The sequence below is a fragment of the Dendrobates tinctorius genome, unplaced genomic scaffold (genome assembly GCF_039654945.1).
Source record: "Dendrobates tinctorius isolate UK_male_01 unplaced genomic scaffold, ASM3965494v1 ptg000223l, whole genome shotgun sequence".
Taxonomy (NCBI): Eukaryota; Metazoa; Chordata; class Amphibia; order Anura; family Dendrobatidae; genus Dendrobates; species Dendrobates tinctorius.
Genome location: NW_027361890.1, coordinates 4,381,655 through 4,405,430, shown reverse-complemented (window position 1 = coordinate 4,405,430; position 23,776 = coordinate 4,381,655). Strand labels below are relative to the sequence as shown.

Here is a 23,776-nt window from a genome sequence, read left to right as displayed (position 1 = left end):
GATACCGCGACTTAAGTTGCGGTGATCGCATTAAAATTCCGACGCCATCTCACCTTACAGAAGATGGTGTCGGCCTCCCGGGCTGCGATCCCGCCCCCCGGCATCCAGAGCGCTGTGATTGGCTGTTCAATTCTGAACAGCCAATCCCAGTGTTTCTTATTGTTTCAGCCAATCAGCTTGGCTGAAACAATGATGTCCTAGGCTAGGTTTGGAGTACCGATGTACTTGATCCTAGAGCCGGTGCCTGGCAACGCCAGGCACCAGCAAAAAGCACCCGGATTGGCGCGATCGCCGATCTAATCGATCGCGCCAATCGCAGTGCACAGCGGCGCTATATCGCCGCTGTGTCCTGCCAGTACCGGCTCGGATCGGTGCTTTATTAGCACCGATCCTAGGCTGGAGCCTGATGCAGGCCCAGCAGGGCCTGCAGGAGCTGGCTGGCGTGATCCATTAGATCGGCGATCGCGCCAACCACAGGGCACAGCTGCGGTCACCATGTGACCGCTCTGTGCACTGCTGGTGACCTTGACATGACCTGTCTAGTAATCGGAGCTGTGAGCTCCGATTCTAGGCAGTTGCCATGGTCACCAGGCAGATCAGGGATTGGTGGATCACAGCAGCGATGTGACCGCTCTGTGACCTGCCCCTGACCTGCCTCTGACCTGTCTGACCTGTCTGCAGGGGTCCTCACTCTAGCTGAGGATTCCTGCAGAGAGGTCGGATGCAGCAAGAGCTCCTGTGCTGGGTATTGTGGTGCCACAACTTGTAGCATCACAATCCCTGCAGAAAAGAAAGTAGAAAGAAAAAAACTCCAACCATAAGTGTTCCTGATCCCTGATCCCCTGCCCTATCTATCTTCACCCCCCCATCTATCTTCATCCCCCCATCCCTCCACCCTAATCCCCCCATCCTCCTTCCCCCTATTTTTACCCCCCTCCACCCCACTTTTGCACCACCTCCGTGCGCAGCCGCCGAGCGTTGATCGGTGACACACTTCACCGATCAACACTCATGCTCGCTTTTTTTTCTTAGCCCCCTTTGCGCCACCTCCGTACACAAATCCCGCAGCCGGAAAACTTGGATAAGTGACACACGTCACTTATCCAAGCTTGTGCCTGCCGTTTTTCATTTTTTTCACCCCCCTTGTGCCACCTAACTACAACCCTAACTGATCCCTGCCCAATCTCTCTTCATCCACCCCAATCCCCCATCCCCCTTCCCCTATATTTACCCCCCTCCACCCCACTTTTGCGCCACATCCGTGCGCAGCCGCTGAGCGTTGATCGGTGATGCAGTTCACCGATCAACACTCGTGCTCGCTTTTTTTTTCCTTAGCCCCCTTTGCGCCACCTCCATACACACATCCCGCAGCCGCAAAACTTGGATAAGTGACACAGTTCACTCATCAGAGTTTGTGCCTGCCGTTTTCCATTTTTTTTCCACCCCCCCTTGCACCACCCCGTGCGCACATCCAGCAGCCTAATTTTGATAAGTGACACTTATCAGCTAGGGCCTGCTGTTTTAGACTTTTTTCCCACAGCTTTTTCTTTACAGAAAGTTTACACCAATCACTCCCCCCCTCATGTACACATACAGTTTTCAATAAAGTGTACACCCAAGCACCATATTTACACAAAAATGTCAAATTCATCCCAACAGCGCTATTCAGTGGAGGAGGCATATGCTATACTTGCCTCCGACACTGATAGCGATTTGGATGAGGATCCGACTTTTCTTTATTTCTCGGATTCTTCATCCTCTTCTTCTTTCTCTTCCCCCTCCTCATCTTCCTTCTCGGGTCCTGCGGAACCGCCACGCAGACGCTCCAGGACAGAAGATGAGGCAGCGCCCACCATGCCCGCAGCTGACCCAGTGCTCCCTGTATGGACCTCGCCCCCCAAAAATTACGAGCCACTGATTCCTGATTTTGTGGCAGAATCAGGAATCAAGTTTGACACCACCGGCCTCAGAGAAATTGACTTTTTCAAAGTCTTTTTCTCTGAGGATTTTGTTAACCTCATGGTGGAGCAAACTAATTTGTACGCTCGGCAATTTTTGGAGCAAAACCCTCGTTCAACATTTTCAAACTGGTCTCCTGTAGACGTAGTTGACATGACGCAGTTTTGGGGCCTGGTCCTCCATATGGGGATACTGAAGAAGCCGGCAATTCAGCAATATTGGAGTGTTGATATTTTATACAACACTCCAGTGTTCCGAATGGTCATGGCCCGGACGCGTTTTGAGGCCATCCACAAGTTTCTGCATTATTCTGATAATGCACAGTACCCCGCACGAGATGACCCCAACTTTTACCATCTTTTCAAAATTCGGCCGGTCATCAAACACTTCAACAAAAAGTTTGCTGAAGTGTATGTGCCCCAAAGGGACATCTGCGTGGTTGAGTCCATGGTTCACTTCAAGGGAAGGCTGCGATTCTGTCAATACGTGCCCAGTAAGAGGGCCAGGTACGGAATCAAACTCTATAAGCTGTGTGAGAGTACCTCAGGGTACATCCACAGGTTTAGAGTTTACGAAGGGAAGGACACCCGGATCGAACCCCCTGAGTGTCCTCCTTTCCTGGGAGTGAGTGGGAACATTGTGTGGGATTTGGTGCACCCACTGCTGGATAAAGGTTATCACCTCTACACTGATAACTTTTATACTAGCATCCCACTCTACAAATCCCTCTCTGAGCGACGTACCGCAGCCTGCAGTACTGTCCGCAAAAAATCAGAGAGGCCTCCCGAAGATGCTACTTGGGCAGATGCTCCGAAAAGGTGAGAGCAGAGCCCTATGTAGCGACGACCTGCTGGTGGTCAAGTACAAGGACAAGAGAGATGTCCATCTCTTGACCACCATACACGGTGATGGAAGTACCCTCTGCACTGTACGGGGTACCTCTACACAGGTCCACAATCCGACATGTGTAGTGGGGTACAACAAAAACATGGGGGGCGTTGATCTCTCCAATCAACTCCTCCAACCGTACAATGCATTGAGGAAGGCCAAGGTGTGGTATAAAAAGCTGGCCGTGCACATCGTCCAAATGGCAATGCTCAACGCATTCCTGCTGTCACAGTGTGCATGCCCCGGCGATACGTCATACCTTCAGTTCCAGGAGGTAGTGGTTAAGGCCCTGATGTTTGGCGCTCAGGAAGGAGCGGGCCCCAGTACTTCTGGAACTGAAGGTGCTCGTATTGTACCAGGTCAGCATTTTCCGGAGGGGTGGTCCCGCCAACCCCAAGAAAAGGTAAGCCGCAAAAAAGGTGTCGAGTGTGTTACACTAAAGGAATACGCAGGGACACCACTTATCAATGCGACACCTGTCCCGAAAAACCTTGCCTGTGTATGAAGGATTGCTTCAAATTGTACCACACCTCCATGCACTACTAATTTACATTAGATTAGTTGGGGGCACATCTAGATTTGTTCTTTGGGGGTCTAGTATCCAAAATGATGTCACATGTGGGGTTTTTTCCTGTTTAGGCACATCAGGGCCTCTGCAAACGGAACATGACGCCAGCAGACCATCAAAGTCTGCATTCCAAAACAACACTACTTCCCTTTCGAGCCCCGACGTGTGCCTAAACAGTTTTTTCCAACATGTGGGGTACCAGAGTACTCACGACAAATTGGACAACGACTTTTGGGGTCCAATTTCTCCTGTTACTCTTGGGAAAATTAAAAATTGGGGACTAAATGATCATTTATGTGGGAACAAAACAGGATTTTATATTTTCACGCCCGGGCATTATAATCTTTAATGAAACACTTGGGGGTTCAAAGTGGTCACCACACATCTAGATAAGTTCCTTAGGGGGTCTAGTTTCCAAAATGGGGTCACTTGTGGGGGGTTTCCACTGTTTAGGCACATCAGACGCTCGTCAAACGTGACATGGCATCCAATCTCAATTCCAGCCAATTTTAGGTTGAAAAAGTAAAACGGGGCTCCTTCCCTTCTGAGCCCTGCCATGTGCCCAAACAGTGGTTTCCCCCCACATATTCAGTATCAGTGTACTCAGGACAAATTTAACTACCTTTGGGGTCCAATTTCTCCTGTTACCCTTGGGAAAACAAAATATTGGGGACTAAATGATCATGTTTGTGGAAAAAATATGATTTTTTAATTTTCACGCCCGGGCGTTATAAACTTCTGTGAAGCCCTTGGGGGTTCAAAGTGGTCACCACACATCTAGATAAGTTCCTTAGGGGGTCTAGTTTCCAAAATGGGGTCACTTGTGGGGGGTTTCCACTGTTTAGGCACATCAGACACTCGTCAAACGCGACATGGCGTCCGATCTCAATTCCAGTCAATTTTAGGTTGAAAAAGTCAAACGGGGCTTCTTCCCTTCTGAGCCCTGCCATGTGCCCAAACAGTGGTTCCCCCCACATATTGGGTATCAGCGTACTCAGGACAAATTTGACAACAACCTTTGGAGTCCAATTTCTCCTGTTACCCTTGGGAAAACAAAATATTGGGGACTAAATGATCATGTTTGTGGAAAAAATATGATTTTTTTTTTTCACGCCCGGGCGTTATAAACGTCTGTGAAGCCCTTGGGGGTTCAAAGTGGTCACCACACATCTAGATAAGTTCCTTAGGGGGTCTAGTTTCCAAAATTGGGTCACTTGTGGGGGGTTTCCACTGTTTAGGCACATCAGACACTCGTCAAACGCGACATGGCGTCCGATCTCAATTCCAGCCAATTTTGGGTTGAAAAAGTCAAACTGGGCTCCTTCCCTTCTGAGCCCTGCCATTTGCCCAAACAGTGGTTCCCCCCCCACATATTTGGTATCAGCGTACTCAGGACAAATTGGACAACAACTTTTGTGGTCCAATTTGTCCTATTACCCTTGGGAAAATAAAAAAAATTGTTGCTAAAATATTATTTTTGTGACTAAAAAGTTAAATGTTCATTTTTTCCTTCCACGTTGCTTCTGCTCCTGTGAAGCACTTGAAGGGTTAATAATCTTCTTGAATGTAGTTTTGAGTAGCTTCAGGGGTGCAGTTTTTAGAATGGTGTCACTTTTGGGTATTTTCTGCCATTTAGACCCCTCAAAGTGACTTCAAATGTGAGGTGGTCCCTAAAAAAAATGGTTTTGTAAGTTTTGTTGTAAAAATTAGAAATCGCTGGTCAACTTTTAACCCTTATAACTTCCTAACAAAAAAATTTTGTTTCCCAAATTGTGCTGATGTAAAGTAGACATGTGGGAAATGTTATTTAGTAACTATTTTGTGTCACATATGTCTCTGTTTTAAGGGCATAAAAATTCAAAGTTTGAAAATTGCAAAATTTTCAAAATTTTTGCCATATTTCTGTTTTTTTCATAAATAAATGCAAGTTATAGCGAAAACATTTTACAACTAAAGTGAAGTACAATATGTCACGAGAAAACATTCTCAGAATCACTGGCATCCATGGAAGCGTTCCAGAGTTATTACCTCATAAAGGGACAGTGGTCAGAATTGTAAAAATTGGCCCGGTCATGAACGTACAAACCACCCTTAAATTAAAGTAATGTATGGCTGAAAAAAATGTTCTTAACAAATTAAAATATACATTAATGATAAAGGAAATAGGTGGATAATTATAATTTTAAAAACTTTTGAAACATTGCTAGGTTCACAATAGCTTCCCACTTCATTAGCTGATAATCTTTACCTTCTACTCTATATTTTTCAATTTGCAATAAAAGATTAAAAATAACTATCCTTCATTTTGCAGAGGACCTGAGTGTTGGAGTAGCTCTGCCATCGCTACCTAATGTGCAGCTTATCCATGAAGTTGTGGAGGTCAAGGAAGTAAGTATAATAGTTTATTCAGATTGTCTCTTCAGAGAGGAAGAGGGCTAGAACTCTAGTGCCACCTATTGGAAGTAGCAATCCTAACAGTCAATGTCGACCCTTTATCGAGCTTTGTCACATGACTTTGAATAAAAGCAAAACCAGGATCTCAATTTGCAGACACTGTGTTTCGGGTACTGCCCCTCATCAGTGCAAAATGTGAGATCTGATTTGCCTGTGTAAGAGGCATCTGACCTGGATCCAAGAAGTATCATTTCTCCTTGCAGAGAGTGACATGCCAAAATAAGTTTATTCAGAAGCATTTACCCATTATCCCTTATTAGATGTGTGTTGTTGGGTTGTGTTTGTCTAGCACGGCATGAGCTAATGTTCTGGCCATGTCTGTAAAATAAGAGGGTATGCGATAATAATGCCAGATTGTACTCTAGTCCTACTTGTGAATGGAACCTGGTCACTGAAATGTATGAAATGCCAGAATAGGCTGGCGCACAATCTTGTTGATACATGTCGTTAGGTGTCAGTATTAATTAGAGATCCAAATTGTCTGAATACATACACAACAATGCATGTGGTAAAGCAAGAAAAGCACCTAAAGTCTACTGTATGTCCAAGTCAGGTACTGATTATACAATGTGGAAAATAACTTGCGTTGGTTTATTTGTACTAGTATAATTATGTTTTTATTAAATTCTTTAATATTAACCATTTCCATTATTTTCCTTTGTCACAGGATTATGCTGTTATGTCATGTGATCTTCAATATGTGAAGTAACCCATACAAATAATCGACTGTGAAGAAAACATTTAACATGTGTATCAATGAAAGTGACAGTAGATATCCTGCAAAAAATGACCCACCCTAATAAACGTTGTGCTGTATGATTTTTGCTGTATTATATTCTTGCACTTATTTCTGAATCACTGATAATTTAAATAGAACCTGTCAGCACTGTTTTGTAATGTAAAACTAAAGACATGACTGTTATGGTGCTGTAATACCGATTAAATTGATAACTTTTGAGAAGAAATTCACTTTTTTGTCCTTCTTTAATCACCACTTGAAGTTTTCTGCTAATTAAATTTTTGTGAGCAGTGGCCGGACTATACACTGGGTCCTCTCTTCCCTGTCTGAGATTCTCTGGCCCATCTGCCTGCCTACGATCTTTGTATGACAGGTCACTGCTGAGATTTAAAGCAGAGTAGTTAATCACTAAAAAAGCAGTGACCTGGCATTCCAAGACCGTAGCCTGTGGATGCTCCGGGGAATCACCAACATGGTGGAGACCCAGTGCACAGTCCAGCCCCTGTGCACCAAAATCTTACTAGAATAACATATTCCATGGTGATTAAAGAAGAACCACAAAGCAGATTTCTTCACCAAAGGAATTAATGAAATCAGTACTACAGGACCATTACAGCCATTTCTTTACTTTACATTACAAAATCATGCTGGCAGGTTCTCTTTAAAATAGCATTGGTCAACCAGTGGCCCTTAGCTGCTCACCCTGCAGCTCTTGGCTCCCTTCTTTCATATGTGTACTATAAAGTGTGTCAGTTTTTGTGTGTTGCCTTTGACCCCAAACACTGCTCCCCATACAAGGATGGCATACATGAGGTCTTAGGCACATCAGGTTCTAACTTAATGCAATTTTACTCAACTGAGGCACAATAACTTAGCAGTTATAATCTCTGAAACAAGGTACAAGCAAACTTTTCAGTTATACAATGCTTAATGGCATGAGGCCTGCTGTTTTATAACTATCGAAATACAAGGCCTAACTGCTATATTTCAGAATGGAAGTACAAAGCTTAGCAGTTTCACATCAAAACTAAGATGCAGAGCTTGACAGTTACACATCTAACTAAGGCACAAAGCTTGTCAGTTACTATCGACATCAACAGTTTTTAGAACTATATACAGTATGAGGTTATCAATAGCTTAACAACTCAGTACTCAGGGCAATTCACTAGGGACATCCGTCAGTGGTGCACAGACTTGATAATGTTCACAGATATTTTCTCACTAGGTACAGCTTTACATGATACTCAAATATGCATGTTACATAGGACTCAATGAAGCAGGTGACCATAGAACTCAATGATTAATGAGTAAGCGTTAAATTTTATTTAATAAATTGATAATACACCCAAAATAAGCAACTTTGTAATACATCTTATGAAAGAAATTTGGTTCTCTCTCTTCTCTCTCTCCCAGGACTGATTTTTCACTCTCAATTTATTTGGAAATTTTTTTTCCCAGATGACAAATTTTATCTATTAATTGAGAATTTTGAGAATGAATGATCAGTCCAGCAGGAGAATGAAGCAGATACCACATGGTTCTTATTTTAACATGGATCTATGATTTATGTAAAAAAAATAAATAAATAATGATTATTCTTTAAGTTTTCCTCACTGTCTCGAGTCACAATTTGCTTACCACATGCAACTGCCAGACAGGCAGGCTGGCATAGTCTATAGATGCTAGTCACTTTAGGGTATACTATTGTGTACTTGTCATGTCCAAGCATTCCTAATATACCATACATTTCAATACAGGGTGGGCCATTTATGTGGATACACCTGGGTGGGCCATTTATATGGATGCACCTGGGTGGGATGACTTCAAAATGGCCCCATGGTCACCACCCATCTTGAAAAGTTTTCCCCCTCCCATATACTAATGTGCCACAAACAGGAAGTTGATATCACCAACCATTCCCATTTAATTTAGGTGTATCCATATAAATGGCCCACCCAGGTCTAACCTTATAAATGGCTCACCCTGTAGTACTCAATCATCAGGGAAAGGACCATAACTAAAAGCATAATCAGGGCCACATCGCTTCAGGAATGCTCTCCCAGCAGACCCTACACATAAAGCAATTCCTAGCATGCATTTGGCATCATACTCTAGGAAGTGGTCTGCTACACTTGTCAATTAGACCTCCCACTTCTTGAACTCAAAGATGTTCATTTTTCATACATGGCCTACTATAGTAGAAGGTTAAGTGGCACAATGGATATAATGATGACCACTGCCTGGCTCACTATAATAGCTGTGGATAGAATCATAGAATCATAGAATCGTACAGTTGGAAGGGACCTCCTGGGCCATCTGGTCCAACCCCCTGCTCAAAGCAGGATTCGCTAAATCATCCCAGTCAGATGTCTGTCCAGCCTCTGTTTGAAGACTTCCATTGAAGGAGAACTTACCACTTCTCATGGCAGCTTGTTCCACTCATTGATCACTCTAACTGTCAAAAAGTTTTTTCTAATATCTAATCTGTGTCTCCTCCCATTCAGTTTCATCCCATTGCTTCTAGTCTTTCCTTGTGCAAATGAGAATAAAGTTGATCCTTCTACAATGTGACAGCCCTTTAGATATTTGTAGACGCTATTAAGTCTCCTCTCAGACTTCGCTTTTGCAAACTAAACAATCACAAATCCTGCAACCTTTCCTCATAAGACAGGGTTTGCAGACCGGTCACCATTCTGGTTGCTCTTTTCTGAACTTGCTCCAGTTTGTTGATGTCTTTTTTAAAATGTGGTGCCCAAAACTGGACACAATATTCCAGATGAGGTCTGACCAAAGAGGAGTAGAGGGAAATAATGACTTCATGTGATCTAGACTGTATGCTTCTGTTAATACATCCTAGAATTGCATTTGCTTTTTTTGCTGCTGCATCACACTGTTGACTCATATTCAGTCTGTGATCTATTAGTATACCCAAATCTTTTTCACATGTGCTGTTGCTTAGGCCTATTCCTCCCATTCTGTATATGCTTTTTTCATTTTTACTGGATAGGCTTTCTTCTAATGATGGCCAGTTTTTAATCCACTCAGCATCAAATACAGTATAACATTTTTGAAAACATGTAAGAATGCAAAACATGAAACAACAGATCAGTACTCTGGCTATCAAATGATTACATGATCAAACCAATGCAAGGCTGCATCTCATGTAAGGGAGTTTGAAGGTAGTCATGTTCAGATTGTTATCCTCAAATAAGTGACATCCTATGTGTAGCTACTCTACATACTGAACAAGATACTGTATACGGAAATTCTGAATGCAGCAAATGGAGAGGTAGATCAGGACACTGAGTGTAATGTGCAGACCCCTTGGATGGAGTACAGCATGTTTATCACCACTGATCAAAATAGACAAGACCTCAGTATTAAGTGAAATGCCATCATCCGTTAGAAGCAGATGAGGGAAAATCAGAATATTTGCAACTATTGGGAATGAAGTAAGTGGATATGAAGTATTCATAAACTCCCTTTATGAGTATCACAGTGAAAGTCTACTTTCCTCCGAAATTGAAGATTCAGATAATACAGTATGCCTGTAAGGATGACAAGTGACACTTGTTCATACTAATAAGGATCAGTGGATTACTGTAGACTTTGGCAGCCTGTCAAGGATCCCAGCAGTATGAACTACAACAATTGAAAACAATGGCCACTGAGCAACCTAAAATGACCTCAATGCACAATATCATCTTGTCCTTCATATCTTTACGCAAGTGGAAGAAGTGGATCAGGTTTATAGATTTTTTTCAATAGACATTTCACAATGCATTAACCGAGTTAATAAGATTAAACTTATCGTCGGATATGAGATAAGAAAATCTCAGGTGATGTTTTTATTTGAATATAAGGATCTTATATTTAGCTGAAGTAGATTATGGGACAATCTGCATCAGGCACACACTTGGTGACATAATGGGTTTAGTTTGTTGTAAGACATATCATATTAATTTTGATGAGTCAATAATTGGCCTGCATATTCCCAATTAAAAAGTCCAGTTTGTTCATGTTATTCAAGGGAGAATTCTTACCATAGAAATGATATGGCATCACTTTCTAAGCAGAGAGGTTTGAGTGTCATGATCCTCACTAATCCACAGTTTTCACTTCACAGAGATGTTGCTGGCTACTTGTTGAATAATTCCCTGCACAGCAGATGATCAGCACTGAGCTTCCCAATGGAGAAGTGACACGACATGTCAACCCCCTTTTCCTAATATCATAATATATCAGCATTATAAGATGTGAATACCCCTCGGTGGCACAATAGACAGTTTTCTCCATTTTTAGAAAAGCTATTTAGAATAGTTTTTAAAATAATGGCATATGGAGTCCACAAGTACACTGTCACATTATTCATATGTGTTGAGTGTGACTACTGGGGGGCCCATATTAATAACTAGAGAAGCTAATCAGCTTAATGTAAATCGACTTTGTGTTGAAATTCACAAACATTGGTTAACGCAAAGAATTTGCAATTCAATTAGAACAAATTTCTGAAAAAATGTCCAGCACCATTTTACACACTGTCACACATTAAATCAGCCAGAGAGGACTTATATAACCTCACATCACTTGGCATAGCAAAACCAAACTATTTAAATAACAGAAATGTGCTGTACTCCTGTACTAAGGTTCCAATAAACCCACTATGATCAGGGTGCCTCATCTTTGTTGTAAACATGGTTACCTAGGTCAAGGACCTACTCAGATGTGTTTTGCCCCCCACCTATGCTAAACTCCAAGCTACACATCTGATGCTGATAAAAAGAATGCAGAAGCCATATTAGTGTGTTACAGGCTATAGAGAGGACCTCAGAGCACACAGCTATGCAATAGAAATAGGGAAAGAAAGGGCTAAAACATTGGATAACTATTCCAGAAAAATGTGGTGTACAACTGCAACACTTAAGATAGAACACTGGAGTAGTAGTCTGTAAATAATGCATAGGTTAAATTGATAGAGAGATAGGAGAGATACCAGCAGCAGACTGTGTGATTAAACAATGATATACTCAAGGAGGACTGGAAAAAGAGGGACTTTTTTCGTCTTCTTAAAAGGAGTCGAAATTGGTGCACTACCAGGATAAGCTGCGTTACCCCGCCAAATGCCTACTTACCATATGTTTGATCAGAAGACCCCTCTTCATTACCAACAGAGCCAACATTCCCCTGCTTATGCAAGTGATAGAGTTAGAAAATGTTGCCAAAACAGTATATATAATAAGATGTGCCAATCTGATGCATTAACTTGATGCACTTTATCATGAATAAAGTTTAAACAGCCAGATTTAAATTGTACCTGGACTGTATCTTTTCTCTGGCAGATACCCTAAGAGCTGACCACATTGACTTTTGGGTCAGCAGATTGGACCAATGGCAAGAACTAGCCTAGTTTGCTATTGGCTTAGTGTCCTGTCTAGTTTTCAGTGTACTGTCATAGAGGGTATTCAGCATGGCAGGTGGCTTTGTCACACAGTTTAGTTTGTCCTCTGCAAGCAAGTAAAACCTTATATTTGTAAAATTGAATCAGGCGTAGATTAGTGCCAATCTTCTCACCTGTGGCTCACACCAATGATTAGATCGACAGTAACAAATTTATGCTTGTCCATTGTATGGATAACCCTTTTCTGCTTCCGTCAGTGTTAACACTCCATGCAAAGACAGTCCTCTCCTGCCTTTCAAATCAGGTTATATCTAGAGATGACCAGACAGATCTGTGGAGGATCAAGTTCAAGTCAAATCTCCTGGTATTTTCAATTTCACACGAATTAGAACATTTTGAGATTTGATTCGCAGTTCATGAAAAAACGCCAAAACTTGCTTGGAATAATTTACCACACTGTTGAAGCATCAGAGTGAGATAATGTCATTTTGTGTTGCTTATCACAATGCTTTGCAGCTATGACATCTTGCAGATCATCATACCTTGTACAGTGGTGGTCAGTACCTGGACCATGACAGATCAATGGTTATTACAAGTGGAGCACAGTTTGTATGGCAGAATCATTTTCCACCTCCAGAGTCATTGAGTAAGTTTCTCTCTCCTGTAGCGTGTAAGCTCTTATGGTCAGCAGGGTCCTCTCTATCTTTCTTTCTCTCTCGTGTAAGCTATTTTGCTCAGTGGTGTAGTTACTCTCAATTTCGTCTGCCCAATGTGTATTTTCCAAGCAAATACAAGCTTTCCTATATTGAGATTTATGCAAATTTATTTTCAGCAAATCACATTTTTAGGTAAAATTTGGTGAAGTCGGCACACTGGCACATTGAATTTCAAAAGATCTGCTCATTTCTAGTTGTGGCTATACTGTACTTCTGGTACTGGGGTTTTCAGTGGTGGTGACAAACAGCTGGATATCTCTTTTCCTGACCTATCCTATTCTACACTGTGAGGCTCTTGCCACACCATCACTGCTGATTGACAACGATGACATTCAAACATCTCCTGCCTGCCTACTTCGTTTTATAGCTATGCTGTACTGCTGCTGTCTAGGCTGTCACTGTTGGCCCTAAACTATCAGACATATACTTTCCTGCAACATCATATTCTATACTGTGTAGTTGTTGCTGCTGCCACATCCAATGTCACTGCCTATAGTGAGCAACACACATCTGCTTGTGCATTATGTTTTATAGTTTTATAGAAGAAGAGGGGATGGGAGGAAAAACAGCAGACAAGAACATGCAGCAGAAGGACAAAATAATCAAGGATACTAGATGTGATAAAGAGGACCCAAGACAGGGTACTCAGAAGGAAGCTAAGAAAAATGAAGCAAAACTTCTTTTCTGCATGCTGACCAACGCAAGAAGTCTGACCAATAAGATTGAAGATCTGGAGTTGGTAATGTATGAGGAAAAATACGACATAGTAGGAATAACTGAGACATGGTTAGATGACAGCTATGACTGGGCGGCTAACTTGCAAGGATATGATTTGTTTAGGAGGGACCGTAAAAAAAGGAAAGGGGGTGGAGTCTGTCTATATATAAAGTCCACTTTAAAGCCCCCATTAAGAGAAGATATACAAGAGGGAAATGAAGAGGTGGAGTCTCTATGGGTGGAGATACAAGGAGGGAAAAGTAATAAAATCCTCATAGGGGTTTGTTATAAGCCACCAAATATAACAGAAACCACTGAAAGTGTATTATTGAAACAAATAGACAAAGTAGCAAATCACAATGAGGTGATTATTATGGGGGACTTCAACTACCCTGACATAGACTGGGAAACTGAAACCTGCGTATCTCAGAAAGGAAACCAATTTCTGCCAGTAACCAAGGATAATTATCTGTCACAACTTGTGCAGGGCCCAACTAGAGGGACAGCCCTTCTGGACTTAATTTTAAGCAACAGGCCAGAAAGAATAACAGAAGTACGAGTCGATGGGCACCTAGGGAACAGTGACCACAATATAATACAATTCCACTTGTCCACGCTGAATTTCAGGAAAGCAAAGTTTGATCAGCTTAGAGAGGACCTTCGCCGAATTGATTGGGACAATGTCCTCAAAAATAGGAGCACAGAAAATAAATGGGAAATATTTAAATCAGATCTACACATCCACTGCGAGCTAGCAATACTGTACAGAAATAAAAGGGCTAGGAACAGGAGAACACCAATGTGGCTAAATAAGGATGTAAAAAGGGTAATAAATAACAAGAACAAGGCATTTAGGAAGCTAAAACAAGAAGGCAATGAAGAAGCATTAAAAACTTATAGAGAAAAAAATAAAATGTGTAAAAAACAAATACATTTAGCAAAAGTGGAAACTGAGAGACTCATTGCTAAGGAAAGTAAAACAAACCCCAAACTATTCTTTAATTATATAAACAGTAAAAAGATTAAAATTGATGGTGTCGGCCCTTTAAAGAACAATGAGGGTGAAATTATAGAGAGCAATGTGGGAAAAGCAAATGTTTTAAATACTTTTTTCTCAACAGTGTTCACACAGGAAAAGGATTTGCCAGGGGAAATGCAGAGTGATAATGTAAACGCCCCATTAAGTATTACCTGCCTAACCCAGGAAGAAGTGCAGAACCGCCTTAGTAAGATTAAAATTGACAAATCACCATGCCCTGATGGCATTCACCCTCAGGTATTAAGGGAGTTAAGTAATGTGATAGACAGGCCTCTATTCCTTATATTTAAAGACTCTATAGAAACAGGGTCTGTTCCTTTTGATTGGCGGCAAGCAAATGTGGTACCAATATTCAAAAAGGGGTGTAAAAGGGAACCTGGAAACTATAGGCCGGTAAGCTTAACATCTGTTGTGGGTAAAATTTTTGAAGGGTTTCTAAGGGATACCATTATGGAATATCTCAATGTTAATAAATGTTTAACTCCATATCAACATGGATTTATGAAGGATCGCTCCTGTCAAACTAACCTGATCAGCTTCTATGAGGATGTAAGCTCTCAAATGGACCAAGGAGAATCATTGGATGTCATTTAGCTCGACTTCTCTAAAGCATTTAACACTGTCCCACATAAAAGATTAGTAAGTAAGATGAGAAAGCTTGGGCTAGGGGAAAATGTGTGTACATGGGTGGGTAGCTGGCTTAGTGATAGAAAACAAAGAGTGGTTATTAATGGTGCATACTCAGATTGGGCCAGGGTTACTAGTGTGGTACCACAGGGTTCTGTATTGGGCCCCCTACTATTTAATATATTTATTAATGATCTAGTGGATGGCTTACACAGTAAAATATCAGTATTTGCAGATGATACAAAACTATGTAAGGTAGTTAACACAAAGGAGGACAGTTTGCAACTACAGACAGATTTGAGTAAATTGGAGAATTGGGCTGAAAAATGGCAAATGAGGTTTAACACAGATAAGTGGAAGGTTATGTACATGGGAAGGAGAAACAGATGCTACAATTGCTTACTAAATGGGAAACTGCTGGGGAAATCAGACATGGAAAAAGACTTAGGCATCTTAGTCAATAAGAAGCTAAATTGGAGTGCCCAGTGTCAGGCAGCTGCCACCAAAGCAAATAGGGTCATGGGATGCATTAGAAGAGGTCTGGGGACACGAGATGAAAACATAATTCTCCCTCTGTACAAATCACTCATCAGACCACACTTGCAGTATTGTGTGCAATTTTGGACGCCGGTGCTCAAGAAAGACATTACTGAACTTGAAAGGGTTCAAAGGCGGGCTACTAAAATGATAAATGGAGTTGGTTCACTACAATACCCAGAAAGGTTATCAAAATTAGGTCTATTTACTCTAGAAAAGAGAAGACTTAGGGGAGACTTAATATATATTTACAAGTATATCAGAGGGCAATACAGAGATCTCTCCAATGACCTGTTTGTACCAAGGACTGTGACAAGAACAAGGGGGTATTCTCTTCATTTGGAGGAAAGACAATTTCTGCACCAGCATAGAAGAGGGTTCTTCACGGTAAGAGCAGTGAGGCTCTGGAATTCTCTTCCTGAGGAAGTGGTGATGGCCAACTCACTGAATGAATTTAAGAAAGGAATGGATGCTTTTCTTGTGAGTAACAGTATAGAAGGTTACGAATAACAGAATATTATAGGTAGATGGTTGACCCAGCTTAGGGGAAGGAATTTTTTTCCCTATGGAGAAAATTGGCTTCTACTCTGTGGGGTTTTTTTTGCCTTCCCCAGGATCAACAATGCAGAACAGCTGCACTAAAAATAGGCTGAACTAGATGGACATAAGGTCTTCCTTCAGCCTTCAAAACTATGTTACTATGTTATGAACCTGTACCTGCTCCGAAAATAGAAATAAATAGGAATCATTTTTGCACGGCTTGTTAAGGAGGCATTGCTTCTTCACTTTCAAAACAAGAAACCTATTCCTGATCTCAAAATAAAGGGATAATTTTTGCATGGTTTGTTAAGAAATCAAGATCCCAAAGTCTGGAGGAAGAGTGAAGACGCCACAGTCCATGCTGCTTGAGGTCTAGTGTAATGTTTCCACAATCAGTGATGGCTGGGAAGCCATGTCATATGCTGGTGTAGGTCCACTGTGTTTTATCAAGACCAAAGTCAGCACAGCCGTCTACTAGGAAATTTAGAGCACTTCATGTTTCCCTCTGCCAACAAGCTTTTTGGAGATGGAAATTTCATTCTCCAGCAGGACTTGGCACCTGCCCACAACAAAAAACAACAGTATCACCATGCTTGATTGGCCAGCAAACTCGCCTGACCTTAACCACATAGAGAATCACTGGGGTATTATCAAGAGGAAGATGAGAGACACCAGACCCAACAATGCAGATGAGCTGAAGGCTGATATCAAAGCAACCTGAGCTTCCATAACACCTCAGCAGTGCCACAGGCTGATCGCCTCCATGCCACGCTGTATTGATGCAGTAATTGATGCAAAAGGAGCACCGACCAAATATTGAGTGCATTTACTGAACATACATTCCAGTAGGCCAACATTTCAGATTTTAAAATCATTTTTTCAAGCTGGTGTTATAAAGTATTCTAATTTACTGAGATAATGATTTTGGGGTTTTCATTGGCTGTAAGCCATAATCATCAACATTAACAGAAATAAACACTTGAAATGCAATGACTCTATATAATATATGAGATTCACTTTTTTGTATTGACGAACTGAAATAAATTCACTTTTTGATGATATTCTAATTTTGTGAGATGCACCGGTATATATATAAAAATAATACAGTGGCAAACTATTATTTTTAATAGCAGATTATAAATGTATGTTTGTGACTTTTTTTGCTTGCTTGAAATGCTTTGCTCTAATAGTATAATGTACGGTAGTTCTCCTTTAAAAAAGGATTTCCAGTGTGTAAGTAAGCATGAGTAAAGTGATATCCCAAGCTGCATTAGAAGTCGATATGAAGCAACATAGAATGGCTTTGAGTTTTTTTTGTAATTTGCCAGGTTTGGTTTTTGCCGCGTTAAGGGTGAAGCATGGCCATGTTGTCCTACATTGGGGTCTTCTTAGGGCTTGTAACTCTGTGTGATTCAGTTGGACCTGGGGCATATCTGCAGCTGGATAGTTGTGCTCTACAGAATGGTAAGATGTCTCATCTGATCTACCTATCTCTCATCTCTAACTATATGTCTCTATATCTAACATGCATTAAAAAGTAATGTTTCAATGTCTACTTCATTCATAAAACCTCTTTAGATCTTGGTATCACTTATTTTATACTGTGCAATTATACACTATATAATATATTGTGTATAGGTGATTTAAATAGTTGACGTCCTGCCCCCTCATTAGTCATATACTGTAAACATTTTACTAACATATATTATGGGGTCAGTCCATGAGTTAAAAAAGTCATCTAAAATATAAAGTAAAATTTCTCTACAGTTGATTATTATACCTGTGAAAATAGAAACTCAGTATATGCTATACAGTTTTCCTGTTTAGTTTCTTTGCTATATTCATGGTTTGTAAGGCACTTCTTTGTTACGTAATACCAGTGAAAAAATACAATTTGAAGGTCCCCAAATTAAGGCTCGCTAAAGTGGCCATGGATTTAGACATTTGCCCATGATACAACGAACTTCATAAATTGAACATCTCATTGGAGAAAAATTCACCAATATGAATCATTACCATGGAAAACATTGTCTATTTGCGCTGCCCCACTGGTGTTTTTCTTACACTACGGTGATCAATTCTAACACTTACTACTACACACCAAGAAACATTGTAGAGTAGGAAATATTAATAAACCTATGTTCCTATAAATGGAGATTTGCAGATGTTGGAACTTATTGCCTTTGCTACTATATAGGTGTCAAAGAATGAGAAATCAGTCAGATAATGTTTAGCATAATTAAACAGTTAATGATTCACACTGTCTCATGGTTTCTATTCATAACTGAAGCTAAGGGAATTAACTACCGGTAGATATGTGGATTTTGATGAAGTCCCAATGACGTATGCTTTGATAGAAAGATTAATAACATGCTTCCCAATTTTTTGCCATCAGAAGGGACCAAAACGTTGTTTTGAACTGCATTAGATGTGCTGAGTGCGAGTATGAATGTAGCTTTACTTCTGGGAACCCAAGTGTTGTGGTAAAAAACATATATTTGCAATATTGAAGGAAAAAGATGCAGCACTCATTAGATCGAATGAATGTGAAAAAGTCCTTAATTCCAGCGTAACTTCTCTTCAACGGGTCGTCCACTCTGCCTCTCCCTTCATGCCTCTGTAACCTGCACATAATGTTATAGTCCTAATCCCAAGGTATGGAATAAAGGACTTATTCACATCCATTCGAACTAGTGAGTACCACATCTTTTTTTCTCTTCTATATTGCACATTTAAGCACTTTATGCAGTGCACTAAACACCATTCGATCTGCCTTCTAGGGAATTTTTTATGTGTTGTCTGGTACCGGTACTTTTCTCTTTGAACGCTACAAAGATATATCTATAGAGCATTTGGGTCGCCCTTCCAGGGCTGTGGGGTACTCGGTACCGGGCTGGTGTCAGGGGGATGTGTCACAGCAGCGGTGACCCGGTCCGTGGCCCTGGGCGCCCAAATCAATGGTGGTTTGTGATATAGTTTATGTGATAGTTCGTGACGCCACCTGTGGTATTTGGCAAGCAAGATGTTAAGCCAATGCTGCGTGCAGATCCTCTGGGGCTGATGGTGTGTTGCAGCATAGATGGTGTAGCTCCCCACAGGTGAAGCTGTAACCCCAAGGCAGTGTATAGGCACAGGCGGAGTGAGGAATGCTGGTACCCAGATGTAGCGGTGCTGACGGTGTTAGCGCACAAATGGATGGAAGACACCAGGGCTTGTAGTTCCAAAGCTTTACTCACAGTCCATGGTACACACTGGTGCCTGCCTCCATGCCGTGTCCTCCGGGGCAGAGACTCAATCAACCTCCTGGGCAAGTCAGGATTCTCCTCTCCAACACTCCGCCAACATGTACCTTTCCTGAACGACTCCTCTATTGCGCCTTAAGGTGTGAAGAGCTCCAGTACCGTGGTACTCTGAAGTTCCTCCTGTCAGATGTTCCTAACAACTCTACTCGCATGGCAGACAGCTGTAGCCTCTCTCGGGGACTCCTGTTATGAATGGGTGGCCGAGGAAAAAGAAAACAACAACACAAGCTAAGTCTCAGAAAACCAGAGGTTGGTAACTATGCAGACTGCAGAACCCTGATTCTAACACGCAACTAGCAGTAGTCGTGGAGCGTTCCTACATTGGTCCTAGACGCGTCGTCACAACTGGAGAGCTAAATAAGCCTAAAGCAGGAAAAGAGGAAAACTAACTGCCCCAGAGCAGACCCCAAAGGAAAGACAGCCACCCACATGTATTGACGGTGAAACAAGATGAAAACACATACAAAGGCAGGAAAATAGGCTGAGCAAACGATGGGGCCAAACTAACTAGAAAGGACAGGAAAGGAAAGACACTGTCTGCAATCTGCCAAACACTCTACCAAAAATAATGTCCTACACATCTGATAGCAAAATTAACCCTGAAGTCACTAGACTTCTCCCACTTTATCAGCACTCTGAAATATTCTGAGACAGAGCAAAAAGAGGCCAATCTAATAAGCGACAAAAAAAAGCCAATTGGCAAATACGGATAAATAAGAGTGGAAATTCAGCACAGCCCAGCTGGGCTGGCTGACCACACAAAAAACTGAATTGACCAACAAGAGCAAGTGTGAACATTAGCAAAAACAAACTTAACTTGAGAAGACTGGAACAGAGCTGAGTCCAAGATCTGAGAAGCAGACTGAATCACCAGCACCAGGATAGGGCGTCGGCTGTCTTATGTCCAGTCTGATACTCCAGAGATCCAATCGTTATCCTCCTCACCAGGTGGCAGATCACTACCAATTAAACCAACCTCACTACCTCCTGTCACCACCAGAGGGAGAACAGAAGGAGAACTCTCAACTGGTGGAGCAGAAAATGAGCTCATAACAGACTCCCTTCTCCGGAGTCCTGGCTCTCTATTCAGATGCTGTTGTGCCCCGAGTCTTAGAAAAGAGTAATGTATTTACAGTCAACTACTCCACCAGTGTCTGCTGCAGAACCGTAAGTGTCCATACAACCTCGGGGACCGGGCCCCGGCCTTGCGCTGAGAACCTATAAGCAGAGTTCCTCTTCCAACCCACAACTCCTCTCTGTTCTCCTAGTCCTTCATTCCGCACTGTTCCTTCTCTCTCTTATGGAAGCTTAGGATGCAGTTCTACATCTTTCTCCTTCTGTTCCTTTCCTGTGCCAGCTGGCTCAGATCACTGAGGCAGCTTCAGCACTCCTTCCTCCAGGGATCCCCACTCCTCCTGAGTGGCTTCCTTCCTCTCTGACCTTCTGTCAGACTGACCTCAGACTGTCCTGTAATTCTAAACCTTCCCAACCTTTTATATCTAACTCCACCCACCTCCCAGCACATCTCGTGTTACAAAGCAAGGACCCACGAAAAGTGCTCTGCTACCCTCTAAGCATGGAGCCGCAATATGGTCCTGCTGAACTATCCTGTGTGTGGGGTGCAGGTGTTGGAGTGTGGAAAGGATTTCCCAACTTACCTCGCTGGTGGGGCACCACACCTTAGGAGAAGGTGCAGTACCTCTGTGGTGACTGAGTGTTGTGAGCTCATTTTCTCGTTCACCTTTGATGTCCGATGAACTCCCTCTGCTGGTGAAGGGAGGTCGTAAAACTGATTTGGATGGGAGAGACCTGTCACCTGAACAGGTGGATTGCGATTGGACATCCGGAATCTCTGAGTCGATATAAGGCAGCCGACGCCCTGTAGGGTTGCTGGTGATTGCTCTGCTCTGAGCTCTGGCCTCCAGTTCAGTTCCTGTCTTCTAAAGCTAAGTTTTGCTCTGTTATTGTTCCATGAGATTTTGTCTGATTTGCTTAGTTTTGTGTTCAGCCAGCCCCGGCTGGGGCTTTGCTGAATTTCCATTTTTGTCCCTGATCGGTTAAATCTTTTTTGCTCTGTCTTCAGAATATATCGGAGTGCTGATATAGGGATTTGGAAGTCTAGTGACTTCAGGGCCGTTTTTCCTATCAGACGTGTTGGGACATTTTTGGTAGGGTTTTTGCGGATTGCAGCCAGCATCTTTTCTGTCCTTTCCTATCTAGTTAGTTGGGCCCCATCGTTTGCTCTGCCTGTCTTTCTGTCTGTGTTTGTGTTTTCATCTGTTTTCACCGACAATACATGTTGGGGGCTGTCTATTGCTTTGGGGTCTGATCTGGGGCAGTTTAGATTTCCCCTTTCTTTCAGCTTATTTAGTTCTCCGGCTGTGAAGAGGCGTCTAGGACCACCATAGGAACGCTCCACGGCTACTGTTAGTTGTGAATAGGATCGGGGGTCTGCAATCCGCTAGCTACCAACCTCTCCGGTTTTCTGGACTTAGCTTGCATTTTTGTTTTTCCCTCCTCCGGTGACTCATTCATAACAACTGAGCCTCAGGGGCGCCACATACCTCCCCGTTAAACACAGCACGTCCGCGGGCTGCAAGGTAACAAAGTAGACAGCAAGGAAGCATACAAAAATTTCATAATGCATAACAAATTTTTCTTATACTAATCTTCCTAGTATAGGAGGTACTCATCTTGAACGTTACAAACAATTCTATCTAAAATTCTATCTAAAATTTTTAATTCTAAGTGCAATTCTCAATTCAAAGTGCTATTCTCTGTAACACATTTTTCTTTATCATTTTACTCTCTTTCTCTAGACGCAAGACGCTGACCGCAAATACCTGGTCCGTCATCTGTCACTTTCAATTCTTTATTCATATCACTCATCTCTATATCAGACATTCCTAATTCTTCTATAAAAGCCATTTCTCAGTTACTAATACTCTTATAAAACACATTATCAAATGCTTCACAGTAAAACATTCAACAATTATTCTTGTAAGTGCTGGACACCGCTCCCAGCCGGGATTTCTTGCAGTGTCCTTTGAGGTAGACATCATCTTCGAAAAGTGTCCATGCAAAACACCATCTTCGCAAAGTCTCTTTATGTAAAACATTATCTTCGCAAAGTGTCTGTATATGTAAAACCAAGAGAGAGCACCTAAAGAGGTGCAAACTATTTACAAGCACAGTTTTGGATCATTCAGCATCCATGATCTCCTCAGTTCCAATCAGAAAACAATGCTGCCAATCAAAACTAGGCAACAAAAGTGCTACCAGAAAAACAAAGACATGATGAACAAAAAGGCACAACTGGTGCAAATAAACCCTCCTGGGTAACGAGAATTGTGAGAAATTTCTTAATTGTGTTCCCCTCCTGGGGTTCTGGAAGCTGAACCGGAACTGCTACCAGATTCAAGGTAATCATTGACAATCTTTAAGTATTCTTCTTCCCAAGGTGTCAAGCCAGGGATCTTTGGTTTGGGCCGCCGGACTGGAGCTGATGCAAGAACAGCCTGGTTCCTGGGAGCAGGTACCTGAGCAGTCTGGGTGGCAACGGTGGGTGGAGGGGGCAGCAACAGGTCGCTTCGGCTTGTACCTTTCAATGAACTCTTCCGGAATACGACGTACATTCAGGGCATACCACCCCCTGAGCCCCTCGTGCCGGGTGAATGTCACATACTCCCCAGGCTGCAGGTCTCTGTCAGGATGTCCCTTTCTCAGATGTGACTCGACATCCCTCCTGTTGAAGAACAAGTCACTGATTCTCTTGGGGTCCGCAATAAAACCCCTTTCTCAGATGTGACTCGACATCCCTCCTGTTGAAGAACAAGTCACTGATTCTCTTGGAGTCCGCAATAAATCCAAAACCCCTTGTTCACATTCAGCACTTGCCCCAATCCAGCTGCATCCCGGGGGCCGTAATGACCAGCACGGGCCCTCTCCTTGTGGTCCAGATCTGGGCCCAGTATCGCTAGCCGGCACTGCTCCCTCTCCCGGTATTCAGCTGGATAGTGGCCCGACATCCTGCCCAGTTCTCTTCTTCCTCCTGCTCTTCCCGGGACCGCTCCAAGCTTGTCTTACACTGCGGCACCACCGTCAAGGGTTCCGATGTTTCCCCCTGGGGACAGTCATCCCGGTCCCAGACCAGGTCTAGCACGACCTGCCCAGCCGCTGCAGCCGTGGTGCACGCCAGGGCCTTCCTAGGTGGAGGAACATCTGACGTACCTGAGGCATCCTGGCGGTGCGGTCTCTGCTCTGGTGCAGGCTCGTGACGGTGGGCAACTGTA

At 42.5% G+C, this 23,776-nt stretch overlaps 2 protein-coding genes across 2 annotated transcripts in view; both read left to right on the top strand.

Annotated features, from left to right (window-relative positions):
* Positions 1-8,216, top strand: part of BPIFB2 (BPI fold containing family B member 2) — a 48,450-nt gene extending 40,234 nt beyond the window's left edge. Inside the window, exons 15-16 of the mRNA XM_073555260.1 lie at positions 5,727-5,803; positions 6,537-8,216. Of these exons, the coding sequence (XP_073411361.1) occupies positions 5,727-5,803; positions 6,537-6,578 (119 nt within the window). The 3' untranslated portion in view covers positions 6,579-8,216. The remainder of the gene's footprint in view (positions 1-5,726; positions 5,804-6,536) is intronic.
* A 9,324-nt stretch (positions 8,217-17,540) lies between these two features.
* Positions 17,541-23,776, top strand: part of LOC141058996 (BPI fold-containing family B member 6-like) — a 78,378-nt gene continuing 72,142 nt past the window's right edge. Inside the window, exon 1 of the mRNA XM_073555219.1 lies at positions 17,541-17,646. Within this exon, the coding sequence (XP_073411320.1) occupies positions 17,541-17,646 (106 nt within the window). The remainder of the gene's footprint in view (positions 17,647-23,776) is intronic.